Source organism: Thunnus thynnus, chromosome 9, assembly GCF_963924715.1.
Source record: "Thunnus thynnus chromosome 9, fThuThy2.1, whole genome shotgun sequence".
Taxonomy (NCBI): Eukaryota; Metazoa; Chordata; class Actinopteri; order Scombriformes; family Scombridae; genus Thunnus; species Thunnus thynnus.
Genome location: NC_089525.1, coordinates 17,447,951 through 17,465,378, shown reverse-complemented (window position 1 = coordinate 17,465,378; position 17,428 = coordinate 17,447,951). Strand labels below are relative to the sequence as shown.

General features: G+C 41.8%; 1 protein-coding gene across 2 annotated transcripts in view; it reads left to right on the top strand.

Moving 5' to 3' along the window:
* The window catches only part of LOC137189437 (Kv channel-interacting protein 1), a 46,023-nt gene that overhangs the window by 10,977 nt on the left and 17,618 nt on the right, over window positions 1-17,428 (top strand). The window contains exon 1 of one of the 2 annotated variants that reach the window (XM_067599303.1): window positions 2,200-2,866. The exons of the other annotated variant lie outside the window; for it this stretch is intronic. Coding sequence (XP_067455404.1) covers window positions 2,809-2,866 — 58 coding nt within the window. The 5' untranslated portion in view covers window positions 2,200-2,808. Of the gene's footprint in view, window positions 1-2,199; window positions 2,867-17,428 lie in introns of those variants that run through there. 2 annotated transcript variants of the gene reach the window in all.

Sequence of the window (17,428 nt, the reverse complement as noted above, 5' to 3'; positions counted from 1 at the left end):
ATTTTTCAAGAGGTATGGTTGGTAAGGAACAATGGATCTCCATGCTCAAACACAGAGCCAGTCAATCAACAGAAAATTAATCTGCAACTATTTTAATAATCAAATCATCATTTTTATTCATTTTTCGAGCAAATATGCCAAATGTTCCTTGGTTTCCTTCCAGTAAATTGAATAACTTAACATTTTAGGCTCTTAGTCAGACAAAACAAACAAATTTAAGAGTGTGGCCTCTGAGAAATTGCATATGCATTTTTTTTCCGCTATTTTCAAACATTTCATAGTTAAATGATGAATGAATGAATGAATGAATGAATGAATGAATTAATAAAAATAATCATTAGTTGCAGCCCTACTCGAACAGTATGTGGACAATTCTCCTAGTTTATTGTTATTTTTTGGACATTTTGGACAATGACAGTAGAACTATGACAGGAAAGGAGAGGAGAGAGATGACGTAACAAATGTTTATGATGTATTAAGCTACAGAAATGAATGGCCTTCAGAACTAAATTGTAACTTGTAATTCTATTCTATTCTATTCTATTCTATTCTATTCTATTCGATCACTGATTACGTTCTGTTCTCTTCAAATAAGTTCAGTCTGTCAGTTAAAATCTTGGTATATAGAAAATGTCAACCTCTCTGGGACTGATCAAAACAGCCTGCTTGGTTTTCAGCTTCACTACTGTGGGATTTTCAGTTTATCCAGTGGCTTTTTGAAAGTGTCTGATCAACCAAAGGCTTTCTCTACACTGATAGATGTGAATATAACCCCTCCACTGAAGTTAAACATCATTGCTACAGCAAATCACGCTCCCTTATCTCGTCTATTCAGCTGAGCTTTCAGAATTTAATCAGTATTTCTGTGTGTCGCTGCTGTAGTGTGTATTTAAAAAGCTGTTTCTCTCTGTTGATATATTGCCTCTTTTATCTTTGGTCACCAGTGGGTATTTGTGCGCATTTGTGCTTGTGTGGTTGTGTGTGAATGTGTTTGATTTTGATTAGAAACTGCTGTCAGATCAGCAGAGGAGGTGTATGTGTGTTTGTGTGTGTGTGTGTGTGTTTGTGTGTGTTGGGGTGAGCTGTTGCATACCCAAAAAATGCCTCTCATCATTATAGACACTCACCTGCCCAGCAGTGCTCCTTTTTCTCACTTTATTTGTCTTTCCACCTGTCTTTGGCTCTCTTCTTCATCTTCGGTTCCTCCTCTCCCTCCCCCCGTCTTGTTTTTACTCTGCATTGATTCTCAGCGTGCAGGCTACTGCAGCCAGTAGCTTTTAATGAATGCCATGGCCTAATGGCTTTGTCATTGGCCTTGATGGCCTCAGCTCGGCTGTAAATTGTTTTCTTAAGTTAAGCCATGTGAGGAATTTCAATAGGGGGCTGCAGTCGATAGCAGCGGTGCAGCCCGCCAATCTCAACAGCAGGGTGTTACATGGGGGGGGGGGCAGCAAGGGGTTAAGCGTGATTGACAGAGGAGTACATGTGTGAGTTTGACTGTGTTGTGGACTGGCGTCACTCCCCTGCTTGTATTATTGTAGCAAGTGTGTGGCCTTGTGTGTGTGTGTGTGTGTGTGTGTATGTGTACGGTTGATGGATTCATCAGCAGACTGGAGACCAAAAACATGTCTGATACATCGTGTTGATGCCGGCGCTGACATGTACGAGGCAGCATTTCAGCGAATGTAGTGGTGTCAGATGTACAGAGCTGTGTCCGTGACCCACCCGCTAGAGGAATAATTACACACACAGACGGGCACACACACACACACCCGTCAGACCCCGTGCACGTAGAGATAAAGCAACAAATACACTCTCCACAGTCAGACTGTTTGCCTGCTGAATAGTAAGGGGGGACTGATCAGTCTAGCCCTCCCTTATCTCCCCTCACCTCTTGCACTCTTCATCTCTCTATCTCCCTTTTTCACCCCTATCCCTCCCACCTTCCCTCTCTTGTAAATCCTCCTAATTTGTCTCTGTCTCCTCTTTTTCTTCACTTCCCCCTCTACTCTCCTTCCCCTTCTTGTCTATTTTTCTCACTGCTTCTTCTTCCTCCTTTCTCTCTCTCTCACTCCGTCTCTCCTTTTGAGTTTTGTCTCCCTCTCGTCTCTCTCTCTCTCACACACACACACACACACACCACTCCCTCCCTCCTTCCCTCTCTCTCATCTCTGTCTGTCTTTTTCTGTGCAACAGTGTGCAATCCTTCTTTCCCCACCAGACAGACAAAGAGACAGAGCGACTGAGACGAATAGGAGAAGAAGAGGAAGGAGAGAGAGAGAGGCAGAGACAGAGAGAGGCAGATACATAAGGAGGCACAGAGGAATTGATGGAACGACAGTCTGGTGGCAGGGGACACACTGAGAATGAGAGAGAGGAAGAGGGAGGTCGTGCATGGAAGAGATGTAAAATAGGCAGCTTCAGTGACAGCGTAGACAAAGGTAGATTCAGAGTGCATGTGCGCCCTCTATTTCATTCACACACACTCTCTCTCTCTCTCTGACACACACGCATCCTCTCGCTCGCTCTCTCTCTCTCTCTCTCTCCCTCTCTCTCTCTCTCTCTCTCTCTCACTCACTCACTCAATCACTCACACAGACACACACATACACACACCCTCGAGCAGAAGCAGCAGAGCTGTGTGGGTGTGAGGCAGCATGAGAAGTGATATCTGTACTTCCACACATACAGCTGGCAGATAGACTAACTTACTGTAGTTACAACAGGCACACACACACCTATTGTACGCACAGTCACTAGCACACCTTGATTATTGACGGGCGCACACACTCACTCGCAGAAGTCAACATGGGTCTTGTGATGGGAACCTTTTCTATGCAATCCAAGCAGGTCAGCTACCACAAAGGTAAGAATTTGTTTTTGTAAAATTGATTCTCCCTCGCACTACTCTCAGGATTTGGTCTTGGATGGGAGCACATGCATGTCATATGAGACAAGCACCTGTCATGTTGTGTCTTTGTGCAGTAATGACGGAGTCGTGTATGTTTGCTCTCAGAATCATGAATATTGCACGAGCAGTGCATTATGGGAATGAGATGAATGTATACTGGGCTGTGATGTAAAGTTGGCAAAAAAATGTCATTCGTTATTGGTTTATGATGCAATCTTAGGGCCATCTGTCCTTTGTTTGAACTGTGGATTTAGGAATATACGGTTGTGTGTGTGTGTGTGCGTGTGTGTGTGTGTGTGCGCTGATGTGCCATTGGGCATGTCTATAAAAGGTGATGGTATTTACCCCTGTCTGTTATCCAAACCATCCTGCTTCCTGTCTGCCTTGCTACTGTTTAACAAGAGAAAACTGGCACTGACACTGACGCACACATGCTGATGTGTTCATAGACGTAAATTAGTGAGTGCAGCTTTGTTTATGAGAATATTAGTGCACATATTTCACTCCTGAAATGTAGGAGTGTGTAATACAATAATACAATACAAACAACTTTATTAATCCCATCAGGGGAAATTTGCCCGGAGCAGCTTGTTGTGCACAAAACACATACAAGTGGTATGTAAGGGGGTGTACATTTTGTGTGTGTTTGTGTTAGAGTGTTTATAGTGCTTGTGTGTGTGTGTGTGTATGTGTGTGTGTGTGTGTGTGTGTGTGTGTATGTGTGTGTGGTTGCACGCAATAAATCAGTACGGTGTAATCTATCAGCCTCTGGCCATGGTCTGTCCTGCATCTGTTGACCTCAAACCTGATGGTCATCACCAGTAGACACAGAGCTGCATCACACAGAGCGAAGAGGCAGAAAAACAGGAGCCAGATGATGTTTCACCAAACTGTCATATGTCTGAAAATAAGGGAAACATGCAGAAATGGATGAATGAAGAATTAACCAGTCATTCACTGAGTGGGATCATGTAAAACAGGTTGTGTGTTGCATATGCCGTGACAAAAACTGTGGAGGCGATGCAAATGATGTAAATTATGTGCTGTGAATGTTGTGTAAGCCCCTCAGGGAAATGCTTTTCTGTTGTCTATATTTTCTGTTATACCTGTCAAACATTACAACCAGACCACACAGATTATTTGAAATAGCTGTAAAAAAAACCCCCAAAAAACACTGTAGAGACCCTGTAAATGCTTTTCTGAAATACAGGCATATATAGCATCCTGCGTGGGTTGTTTATTTTAATTCCTGTCCTGCGCCTCATTTCATTGCATGGCAACAGCTCTCAGCAGATACTTCAGATCTGTGCTGAACAAGATACTTGAGGCACATTTTCAAGGTGGATGTTTTCTCTGCAGCCTAAAGTATGAAATCTATAGGACGATAACAGATAAAACGCACGTCTCTCTGAAGGAGAAACTCGGCCGTGTTGTAACCCTTCCATTTCTAGCACAACCCATTTACTCGTTGGGGAAAGGCAACAATGCTTTACGATGAAAGCGAGATGTATTTTTAGCAAATTTTGTGCGGGGAAAGCTCTCCTCTAGTTAGGGTAACCTCTAAATAGCAGGCACTTTGAAGTTTGCACTGTTAGGGTGTGAAGCTGTGTGAGGAAGGAGGCGACAGATGAGTAAAGGAGGGAGAGAAAAATTGAGAAAAGTTGAGAGAGAAGGTGAGGTTGTTCCTCAGGGGGGTGCAGTGTGAGTGTCGGTGAATGTGTGTGTGCATGTTTCACCATCTGCTGCACTGTTATAAATGGTGGCCTAATGAAAGGAGGGCATTTTGCATGGAAGGTTGGCCCATCCTTGATTATAATCCAAAATGAGGCAATGACCATCTGAGAATAAAGAACTTTTCAGGATAAAACCTTGGAAAATGACTTCATAGGACACAATCTGACTCAGAGTGGACTCGAGCCACATGAGTTGCACTTCAGTCAGACTCGATTCATGAATCTGATTACTTCAGACTTGACAAGACAAAAAGACTGCAACTCAACTATGATGACTTGTAACTTCACTTGGGCTTGACTTCAATTTAAAAATTATGTTATAAAAAAGTGTTCAATAATCAACCCTTCATTTTTCTGACAAAACATATACTTGAATCAAGACCAGCAGACAGACAACAAATTGTATATGGCATTAAAGCAGGTGAAAGGTGCATAATAAGTTCCAAGAAATGGTTTTGACTTGGAATTTGATGTAAGACTTACTTGTGACTTTCAAAACAATGACTTTGTCCCACGTCTGATTCAAAGCACTATTAGTATTGGATACTCTTGTTTGATGGGTTTAACTCCCAAATGTTAAATTAACTTTTTCATTCAAATGTACCAGATCAATATTTATAATTTTGTTAGTTAATTACTTAAAGGATATAGCTGACGGGTTTCTATATTTTTCTTATTGTCAACAAATCTCATGTTTAGAACCAAACCAGCAATAAACTGATCCTTCTAACAAGTATTGTGAGTTTATCCAAAGCCTGATATATCTTATTCCTCTGTGCTGTAGACCTCTGTTGTTGTCCAAAATCTATTAAAAACACGTCAGTGAGTCACACCACTGCACTGGGTGACATGTTCCTTCACCCTGAAGAGTTTTGGAAATGTTTTTTTAGAAATGGCTCCAGAGACAAATAACAGCGATCACGTTTTCAGTCTCTGAGCGAAGCACTGTAAACAGAGCCGTGATCCTGAGCATGCACTGTGGCGCGTGTGTTTTGCAGTTAATACCTGTTATCATCAATCATTTGTGTAACAAATTTTTAAGACTACCTGTCATATTTTACAAATGATAATCAGATTTAGGACAATAAACAGGCCTCACTGACTGACTATAATGCAAATACAGTTACAAAAGATCAATAAATAATATAGACCTTATTGTTAACCACAATACTGCTATTTTACTGTGCTCTTTAAGTTTCTCATTATTTCAGCCTGCAGGGCTGACTATTGTGCTGCTTGAGAGGTAAAACCTGCAGGAAAGGGAGCTCTGCTGCACAAGTCCTGATAAATGTAGACAAACAAATGTAATGTCTCGAAAAAGAAGCAGGAGGACTTTAATTGTTCCCAACCTGGAGTCAGCAAGATAAATGTGAGTGGTCATGAGATGATTAAAAACATGTCGTGTTACACAAAACACTTTATTTTTCTGACTTTTTTGTAATTGTTGCTACTTTCTTGTGAAATACTTTTAATCCCTTCAGCCTACTAAAAAATATTCAAATTAAAAAAAATGAAAAGGGAAAATCACTCATCACTGAATGCATATTGTATTAAACATATAACGTGGTAAATAGTAGACATTGCTTCGTTTTAAGGGGGCACAAGTGAAACATGTTGGGAACGTTTACTTTAACCTAAATCCATTATTTATCCGGCGCCCACGTGAAATATCCTTGAGCAAGGATCCTTGGTGAGTGAGATGTACATTGTGCAGTACTTTACTATAAAAGGACTTTATAAATGCAGTCTATTTACAGTCAGTTTTATTGTGATGAAAAATAAAGCAGGTGTTCTTGTTTATGTTGCTGCATCCTATAAAGTTTTACTTATTTTACCCCCCCCCCCCCAAAAAAAACAAAAAACAAAAAACAAGAAAATCCACTATGTCACTGTGCACAAACTACTCTACTTGTATGAAATTTCCCAGCGGGTATGTTATAAACTACAAAACCTGCACCTCGCTGACACATTCATCTCCCTGTCCGATCACTCCATTTGTTTTTGCCTCTCCCCTCATTTCTCTGTACTCTCTCGCTCTGTCAAGTGAATTTTAACTCTCTCTCTTTGTCTTGCTTTTGCTCTCACCTCATGTCACCTTCTCATTTTGTCTTTTATGTGTTTCTCCCTTCAAGTTTTCTCTCTTCTTCTCCCGAGCCGCTCTCTTCTTGATCTGTGGCGATTCGTCTGCCTTTACTATTTATCTCAGGGTTTCTGTCTCTTTCGCTCTCTCAAACCCTCACATCTCTTCTTGTTTCTAAGTTTCACACAGAGGATAGCCTTGTCCTACTCTAAGATCACTCGAACTGTTTGAAGCCTCACTAATCACATAGCGTTTGGGTTTAAGGCCAGAAGGATATATGTAAATATGTGTTTTTGCATGTGTGAGTGTATGTGAGTCTTCTCTAGAAGAAGTATGTGTGGCTCCATGTTTCCATCTGCTGCAGGGCTAAAGAGCTGAGAGGAGAGGAGCTCTGTATCTTTAATAGGCTTTACAGTTTCCGCCCCTCTCTCTCATCCCCACACATCAAAAGAAGTGCACCAAAAGAGCCAATTAGGACAGCAAAAGAGCTTTATTAGGCACATGGCAACATAAAAAACGGGTTTTTGGTTAATCCCATGCTCAAAGCATGTGTGTGTGTGCGTGTGTGTTTCTGTGTGAGTATTAGTGTGTAATGATGGGATTGTGATATTACAATCCATATCTCATTTTTCTTTACACTCTAGTCCACACTGTGTAGATATTCACAGGAAGCATCAATTCCATTTTAAAAAATCTGCCCATCATTTAAGATTCTCTGTCAGCGTTTGATCTTTCAGTGTTGCAAATTAAACCCACATTCAGGCATTTTATTAAATAAAGAAATCAATATACTGTGTAAATAAAGATGCTTTATTTGCATAATATTTGGAGGCAATGCTTTGCTCAGTTCTTCAAAGATAAACAACATTTTCCATGCAATTTATCTCCGTCGACAGCTCAGCCGTGTGCTTGCCTTGAGGCCTTTGTAATACTGGCGTCGATGAGAGAAACGCAGATGATGAATATAGATAGCTACTTAGCTCTGACTATATAGTTAGACCTGTATGCACACTTATATATAACTTATATGCACCAGTGACGCTCATCACATGAACAAAATTAATGTGACAGTTGAAATGAGACACATGTGGAGTAAACTGTAGACGTTGCCAATGTTAATGTTCACACTAAAACAAGTTATCACCAGTAATCATCTGCTTTGGCTTTTATGTTCATGATCAAACAGGCCTCACTATCAGTAACTATCAACAACTATAACCGAATGAGACTTGTTAACACATTTAACAGAAAAATTGAACAAGAATGTGTTAGCGAGCAGAAAAAGTAGCTGAATTTTTACACACAGGCTATCAATCCTGTTCCCTCCAGTCTTCTGATTTATCAGTGTAATTAGGCGGACTCGACACCACAGTTACAATAATGAGAAATGTATAATAGTAATTGTAAGTTTTTTGATTTTAGATAATGTTACATTTGATATTTAAGATTTTCACTCATATGAACAGCCTTTTCAGGTGTTTTATAACAGACTTCTGACAGAATAATAATTCTTCTTCTTTTGGTTGTTCCTGTTAAGGGTCGCCACAGCGGATCATCTGTTTCCATCTCTTCCTGTCCTCTGCATCTTCCTGTGTTGCGCCAACCACCTGCATGTCTTCCCTCAAATTATCCATAAACCTCCTCCTTGGTCTTGCTCTTTTCCTCTTGCCTGGCAGCTCCATCTTCAGCTTCTTTCTCCCAATATAACCAGCATCTCTCCTCCACATATGTCCAAACCATCTCAATCTCGCCTCCATTGTTTTGTCTCCAAACGGTCCAACCTGAGCTGCCCCTCTAATATACTCATTCCTAATTCTGTCCATCCTCGTCACTCCTTACGAAAATCTTAGCGTCTTCAACTCTGCCGCCTCCAGCTCTACCTCCTGTCTTTTCATCAGTGCCACCGCCTCTAAACCATACAACATAGCTGGTCTTGTAAACCTTCCCTTTCACTCTTGCTGGTACCCTTCTGTCGCAGATCACTCCTGACATTCTTCTCCACCCACTCCACCCTGCCTTCACTCTCTTCACCTCCCACTCCCCCTTACTTTGAATAGTTGATCACAAGTATTTAAACTCATCCACCTTTGCCACCTCTACTCCTTGCATCCTCACCATTCCACTGTCCTCCCTCCCATTCACGCACATGTACTCCGTCTTGCTCCTATTGACTTTCATTCCTCTTCTCTCCAGTGCATACCTGCACCTCTCCAGGCTCTCCTCAACCTGCACCCTACTCTCACTACAGATCACAATGTCATCCGCAAAAATCATAGTCCACAGAGACTCCTACCTGATCTCATCCGTCAACCTGTCCATCATCATTGCAAACAAGAAAGGGCTCAGAGCCAATCCTTGATGTAATCCCACCTCCACCTTGAACCCCTCTGTCACTCCAATGTCACACCTCACAGCTGTCACACTGCCCTCATACATATCCTGCACCACTCTTACATACTTCTCTGCCACTCCCGACTTCCTCATACAATACAACACCTCCTCTCTCATGTGCTTTCTTTAGATCCACAAAGACACAACGCAACTTCTGACCTTCTCTATACTTCTCCATCAACATTCCCAAAGCAAACATTGCATCTGTAGTGCTCTTTCTTGGCATGAAACCATACTGCTGCTCACTTATCATCACCTCTTCTCTCAACCTAGCTACTCTTTCCCATAACTTCACGCTTTGTCTGATTAACTTTATACCTCTGTAGTTACTACAGTTCTGCACATTACCCTTATTCTTGAAAATCGGTACCAGTACACGTCTTCTCCACTCCTCAGGCATCCTCTCATTTTCCAAGGTTGTGTAAAACAATCTAGTTAAGAATTCTACTGCCATCTCTCCTAAACGTCTCCATGCCTCCACAGGTATGTCATCTGGACCAACCGTCTTCCACTTTCCAATCATCCTCTTCATAGCTGCCCTCACTTCCTCCCTGCTAATCCACCGCACTTCCTGATTCATTATCCCCACATCATCCAAACCTTCTCTCTCTCTCATTTTCTTCATTCATCAACCTCTCAAAGTTCATCTTACATCTTCTCAACACACTCTCCTAGCTAGTCAGCACATTTCCATCTCTTTCCTTCATCACCCTAACCTGCTGCAAATCCTTCCCAGTTCGGTCCCTCTGTCTAGCCAACTGGTACAAGTCCTTTTCTCCTTCATTAGCCTCCTTAGCCTTCACCACCTTTCTCTTCACCCTACACTGCATCTTCTTGTACTCCTGTCTACTTTCTTCATCTCTCTGGCTATCCCATTTCTTCTTCGCCAACCTCTTCCTTGGTATACTTTCCAGCACTTCCTCATTCCACCACCAAGTCTCCTTGTCTTCCTTCCTCTGTCCAGATGATACACCAAGTAACTTCCTAGCTGTCTCTCTCACCACTTCTGCGGTAGTTACCCAGCCATCCAGCAACTCTTCACCACCACCAAGCGCCTGTCTTAACTCCTCCCTGAACTCCACACAACAGTCTTCCTTTTTCAACTTCCACCATTTGATCCTTGAGTCTGCCTTCATTCTCTTCCTTCTCTTGGTCTTCAAAGTCATCCTACAGACCACCATCTGATGCGGCCTAGCTACATTCTCTCCTGCCACCACCTTGCAGTCTCCAGTCTCTTTCAGATTGCACCTCCTGCATAAGATATAGTCCACCTGTGTACATCTTTCTCCACTCTTATACCTCACCCTGTGCTCCTCCCTCTTCTTGAAACACGTATTCACCACCGCCATTTCCATCCTTTTTGCAAAATCCACCACCATCTGTCCTTCCACATTCCTCTCTTTGACACCATACCTGCCTTTACTTCCTCATCACCTCTGTTCCCCTCACCAACATGCCCATTGAAGTCTGCTCCAATCACCACTCTCTCCTCTCTGGGTATGCTCTCCACCACTTCATCCAACTCACCCTGAAATCTTCTTTCTCTTCCATCCCACACCCAACTTGCGGGGCATATGCACTGACAACATTCATCACCACACCTTCAATTTCCTGCTTCATATTCATCAGTCTGTCTGACACCGTCTTCACCTCCAACACACTCTTGACAAACTCTTCATTCAGGATTACCTCTTCTCCATATCTCCTCCCATTCACAAAATGGTAGAACAGTTTGAACCCACCTCCGATGCTCCTGGCCTTACTCCCCTTCCATCTGGTCTCTTGCACACACAGTATATCTACCTTCCTTCTCTGCATCATATCAGCCAGCTCTCTCCCTTTACATCATAGTGCCAATATTCAGAGTTCCAACTCTTGCCTCCATTCTCCCCTTCCTCCACTCCCGCTGCTTCCTGAATGCCTTCCCCCTCTCCTTCTCCTTCGCCCAACAGTAGCATAGTTTCCACCGGCATCCTGCTGGTCAACAGTACCAGTGGCAGCTGTTTATAACCTGGGCCTCAACTGACCCGTTATGGAAATCTGATTTGACAGAATAATAATTGGAATAGGAAAAAAGTTTCAATTTAGTTGTAATAAACTAAAATGATATTTAGTTCAGACAGTCATCAGTTGTCATTGTGTGTCGCGCAGATGCTGCGTTCATGTCATGTATGGATGGTAGAGATAGAAAAGATTCCCATGTTATCGACCTGAGAGTGTTCACATCACCAAGGTTAGGTTAACACATGATTACAGAGCCGGGGCCAAGTCAGATATACTGGAAAATCCCAGTCGTAACTGTGACATGGATGTTAATGTTAACACTATACACACTTATAAACTTATAAACACTATACATACTTATAAACACACTTATAAGTAGGAAACTTGTAATTTATTTATTGGAATATAGCCTAACTTTCGTCATTTGAAACCATCCAAATGGTACAAAAAGTGGCCCAAATGATCGCAACCTCTCCAAAACAGTTTTTACCTGCCAGATTTTTTAAAAAAATTGCCCAACTGCATCCAAACTGGCAACACTGTCTTCTAGCTCCACTGATACTACAAAGTGCTTTCTAGCTGGAAGGAACCAAGTAGTCTAAACAGAGAAGCAGGGTCTATGTGTTTCAGGCAGAGTTAAACACAAATAAAAACATACAGAAAAGCAACATGCCTGTGTGGGTTCTCTCCAGGTACTGTGGCTTCCTCCCAGAGATCCCACATGCAGGTAAGGTTAACTGGTGACTCTAAAATTGCCTGTAGGTGTGAATGTGAGAGTGAATGGCTTTCTGTCCCAATACTATATGTTAGCCCTGTAATTGACTGGTTCACTGTCCAGGGTGTACCCCTCCTCTCGCCCAATGTCAGCTGAAATTGGCTCCAACTCCCCAGCGACCCTCTAGAGGATAAGCGGTAAAAAAAATGGATGGATGGAAATTCTAAAGCCATCCAAGGGGGCACGTGCCACCTTAAATGAAGGGGCATGATGTCGACTCTGGTGGCATGTTACACTGCATGCATTACCACAAACTGAAACCTGCATTTCAACCAGAAATTGAAACTATTCTCTTTTCTGTAGTTACTGAACATAAAGAATACAGAGCAGGAAAGCTGTCTATTGCAACATACAGTCTTTCCTTCAATAAAAACACCCCAGACACTTTGTGGTCCTTTAAATCATATTGGAAAGATGTTATGTTGTTTTTGTCTGAATTTAATATGTTGATTCTTTTTACTTTACATTCCCATAGCAACCTGTACAGTATCTGTACAGTAACTAACACACAAACACAACAAATTAGTCATTTCTATTTTCATATTCATTACACTAATTAAGCCTGACAGGAATTTATTCATGCTTGATTTAAAAAAAAATAATTTAAGTGGGTCACTTTAACTGTTATAGCAAAAATTACTTATTCAGTAATGTCACATAGACAAATCAATTTCTTTATTCTTAATTATTAACAACAAATCTATTACCAAGGGAACTATTCAGCTCATCTCAACATTTTAAGGTGGGGTTGGAGGAGGTTGATTCGAGCTGTCGGCAAGTAAATGTAGACTTTAGACGCTGGTTTGTGACCTCTAAGAAATAAAAAAAAAACTGTTGCAGTGTGAAGAAAGGACAGAGGCAAGATGAACAGCTTCAATTATCTGCTAATAAAAAACTCAGGTGAATCTGTAAGAAAAAAAAAGGAATCAGGGGCTTTTATCATTACTTTCATTGTATTACATTCAAACACTTGACAGTATGTGGTGTTTCTGTCTGTCTGTTTCTCTGCTCTGTTGTTTGTGCAAAATGGATGTCGCAGAACAATATGACACTGGAAACAACACACCGATTGTTCAGCTGTTAAAAGTATGTCATCTGACTCTGAGGACAGATGGGTGTTTGCGTTTGTGAGTGTGTGTGCACCCAGTTTTTCCGTGAATAATGCATGATGTATCTCTGTGCATCAGGTCAGTGACTCATGGTTCACAGTTGTGTCATACACTTGATAGATATATTCATCTCTACATGTTTGTAACAATACAATGAATAAATGCAAATATTGAATTTAAGGTTAGAATTTAATACATTTACTGTTTGCATATAGCTGCAACGTATGATTATTTTCACCATTGATTAATCAGACAATTATTTTTTGGATTGTTTTCTCTATATTTTTATATTTGAGAAGCTGGGAGCAGTGTCATGTTTGGCATTTTTGACATATCACGCTTTTTGTGATTTTCTGTTATTTTTATACTGTTATCATGTTGGATGTTTATTTTAAACATGTTTAAAGGTCCAAAACTTGAGGTGAACGTGTGTAAATATGCTCCCTGGAACTCAAAATCCAGGGCTTCAGCCTGCTCTGAACGCTTCATTTGCAAAGTTACGTCACATCAAAGTGACGTCATATTGTTCATGGTTGCCCACAAATGGCCATCTGCTCCATAGCCTTTGTAGCTAAGATTGTTGCTAAGGTTGTCCCCTTGGCTGCTTGTCCACTTGCATATTTTGGATTGGATTCAGGCTCGAGCATGTACAGATGTATTTGAGAAGTTTCCATTTTGAGTAAAGAACAAGAAAATGAAGTGAAATCCTGCTGCTATAGTCTGTTTACGTAACCTCCTGAGCTGCCAATCAGAACAGAGTGGGCTCATCGGGAGGAGGGCCTTAAAGAGACAGGAGCTAAAACAGCCTGTTTTGGACAGAGGCTGAAGTCAGTGGCTGCAAAAAGGACCAGTATAAGAAAAATAAGGAATTTCTTGAACTGTAAATCATGCAAAGATTCCCCAGTAGAGCCCCAGAATATAAATATAGACCTGGAAATGTGCATGATACGTCCCCTTTAAAAAATGTTTAAAATTAATAATTGATTATCAAAATAGTCAACTATTAATTTCCTTTAGATTGACTAGTGGATTAATTGACTAATTGTATCAGCTGTACAGTTGTGGGTCAATGTCTGTATCAATGTCTGAGACAACCAAATAATATTGGATGTCAACCAGCCCCTGCAGGAGCAACACATCTAACAGACGGTCAGCTGCTGTTCATTCTGTTCCTCATTCGATCTTCCAGAAAAAAAAAAAACACTTAAACGACCTATTCAATCAGGAAGAATATCACCCTGCTGCTCCTTCCCCTGCCACTGTGTGTGTGTTTACTAAGGCATTATTCCCATGTCAGTCTAGTTAGCTATGAGAATAATGGCCAGGCAGAGACCCTGTTGAAGAGGATGACATCTCTATTGCCTTGGCTCAGTATTTCTCTCTGTCTCTCTTTAGTCTTTCTCATTGATTCTCTCTTTAATCACTCTCTATATCCCATTCAAACTTTATCTCCAGCCTTCTCTCGCTCCACATTTCTGCCCCGCTTCTCTTCCTCCTCTCTTGCTCATCTACATCACTATTTCTCATTTTCTCCCTTTATCCATACCCCATCTCTCTATCCCTCTTTCTCTTTTCCCCCTCTCCTTAGATGATGAGAGATCAATAGCGGAGCCTCCTTTAATTATTCCCTTTTTTCATAGTGATGAGAGCTGGCCAGAAGCTCAGCGTGCGTCCACTAATAAAGATACAGAGAAGCGTCTGTGTGAGAAGTCATTTGGACAGCAGTAGATATTAGTATTGATTTTCCTAATAGACATGTTCTTCCAAAGCGTCGCTGCCCCTGATGAGTAATTGCAAAGCCCGATGACACAGTTTCATACAGCAACATGATACATCCATAATCTATAACTGTTAGGATGGACACTTCATTTCATAGGATGAGTTTTCATGTTGTAGGCCTGCAGGTTAGCACTGACGTTGGTCTGAATGTGCTGCTTTGAAGAGCTGAGCTGATTTTCTAAAGCTTTCTCGCCCAGCGTTTTAATCTTAATCAAGATCTTTTAGAGTTTCATTTTCTCTCATGCTTACTCCTCCGTTTTTTTCCCCTCTTTCCCTTTGTTCTTCCGCCCTCTTCTCTGGAAATGTAATGTTTGCATGTCCTACTTGCTCTCTCCTCTGCCTTTTCTTTCCTGCGATGCCACTCGCCCACTCTCCTGGCTCTTGTTACCCATTTCTTTCTCTCTCTGCATCGCACTCTAATCTCCCGCTGGAAGCTTTCCTGATGTCCTCCTTCCACTTTTTCTCCTTTTTTTTCATCGCCAAAAATGCTCCCATCTCCCCTACTTTTCCCCCTTTCTCTTTATGCTCTGCCATCCTACCTCCCTCCTGATGTTTTCTCCTGTCTCTTATCAACTCTTTCCTTAAAAGTGTGACAGGAGTCTTGTAAAACAGTCTGTAGCCATTCACTCACATGCCTGCAAGAAAACACCAGGCAAATCGGCAACAGTATTGTACACACGCACACTCCAACCTCTTGCTCTGCTCTACAGACTGATTACTTGAGGGAGAAACATTTCTGTCAGTGTGTGGAAACTGGCCTGTCAGAGACTGAAGGGACAGAAAGAGGGATGGAGATTTGAGATTGGAATGAGCCGGGAACAGTGTTTGAAACGACAGGAACACTATAGGCTGATATGTGTGCAGAGATTTATAGGGAGAGATAGCTTGATAAAGGCGCGTTGGCATAGGCTGTATGCTTGGAGACAAATTCATAGGTAAGGGGGTGGAGAGAGATGGATAGATATGGTTTAAGGCTAAAGATGAAGTAGAGGGCAGCACAGATAGGGAGAAATCACTTTGATAGCTTGTAAATTCCTATAGGCATAATACATGCACTGTGTTATATAGCAGAGTAAGCAGAGAGGAAGCGCAGTGCGCGCGTGTGTGTGTGTGTGGTCATGTCACAGTGTTGCATGCTGTTTGGATGCCACTAGAGTCCACAGAGACCTCCTCCTATGACAACCATTCTTTCTGCTCCCGGTGTGTGCGTGCGTGTGCATATGTATGTGTGTACCGTACATATGTGTGCTCCTGTGTGTGTAGGCAGGGTGATAGCGATACTCCCCACTGCTGTCCATTCTGTCTCTCTCACTGTTGTGAGAAAAAAAACAAAAACATCCGAGCATTCATGAGCACATTTTTTTTTACACAGAAGCAGATTGCAGATTTTTTTTTACTGACCAAAACTAAATCTTTCCAGCTAAATCGTCCCATATGGCTTCTAACAATCATACCTCGTTCATTATTCACCATAAGCACACAAAAAGTACCCCATATTTGGAGCAGTTGCCACATTTGCAGAAGCATTATTATGCGCGGCTGGCTTGATAGAAAAGGGCAATGTGTCTATTCTTCAAATCGACTGCTGAAAACTTGGCTGTAAAACCTGACATAAGCAATTGCAACTCTATTAAACATTATTTTTTTCCCCCATTTTGTGGCAGAAAGAGGAGCTTCAAAAATGTTCTCATCCTTGAAGCAAACTGCGGCTGACAATGACATTTTTACATGTCGGATCCTCTTTGGTCATGTCTGCAGGCTAGTGGGTCCGTGATGAGTGGATCCAGCGAGTCCCTGTTGAATGTCAATAGGCTATCTGTATGCAGTGTTTGGAGCTATCTGCATCTTTGAAATATATGTTTTGTATGTACACAAGAACAGCACACACAGCGTTGTTTCTCATCTGTAGCTGTCTCCCAATTTGTGTCCTCGGTGCTTTCATTATGTAAGACCTTATACCTTGTTTGCATTGATCAGGCTGTAATTAAAATGTAATTTCATCTGGGTGTGTGTGCAGCTCTTGCAGGCAAGAGCACACACTCCTGCATTATTATCTGACACTTGTCTTGATCCCGCTATTTCTACCCTTTTAAATATCTAATTCTTTCTATATCCCTTGCCTCTTCCTGCTTTTAATCTCTCCCACTCCTTACATCCTTGAGTTTAAGCCTTCTGCCTCCTTTCTGCTCTCTTACTGCCTGCCCGTCTCTCTCTCTTCCTTCCTTCCTGCCCTGGGAGCCAATCTGCCACCACACACTCTCTCCGTCCCTTGATCCGTCCCCCCCTCCTCCTCCTCCTCCTCCTCCTCCTGTTAGTGTGTATGTGGGTGTATTATGGATGGATGAACAAGAATGATGGATGGAGTGAATGGAAGTGTTGATGGATTAAAGTGGCCTTTTCATGAACAAACCGAGATGTTGAGGCATGAGTGAGGAAAATGGAGGTGATACACGGGGCTGCTCCTAATTTTTGTCATGTGCATATGTTTCCCTTTACTCCATAATTCATTTTTACTCTATTTGAGCTTTCATGTATTTGCATACTTGTCTCCAGTCTGAGGAATAACAGATGCATTTAGCTGAGAAATCTAACAGGGCATGTTTGATGTGTTTTTTTTCCAGAGTGATTCACAGTGTGATATCGTCT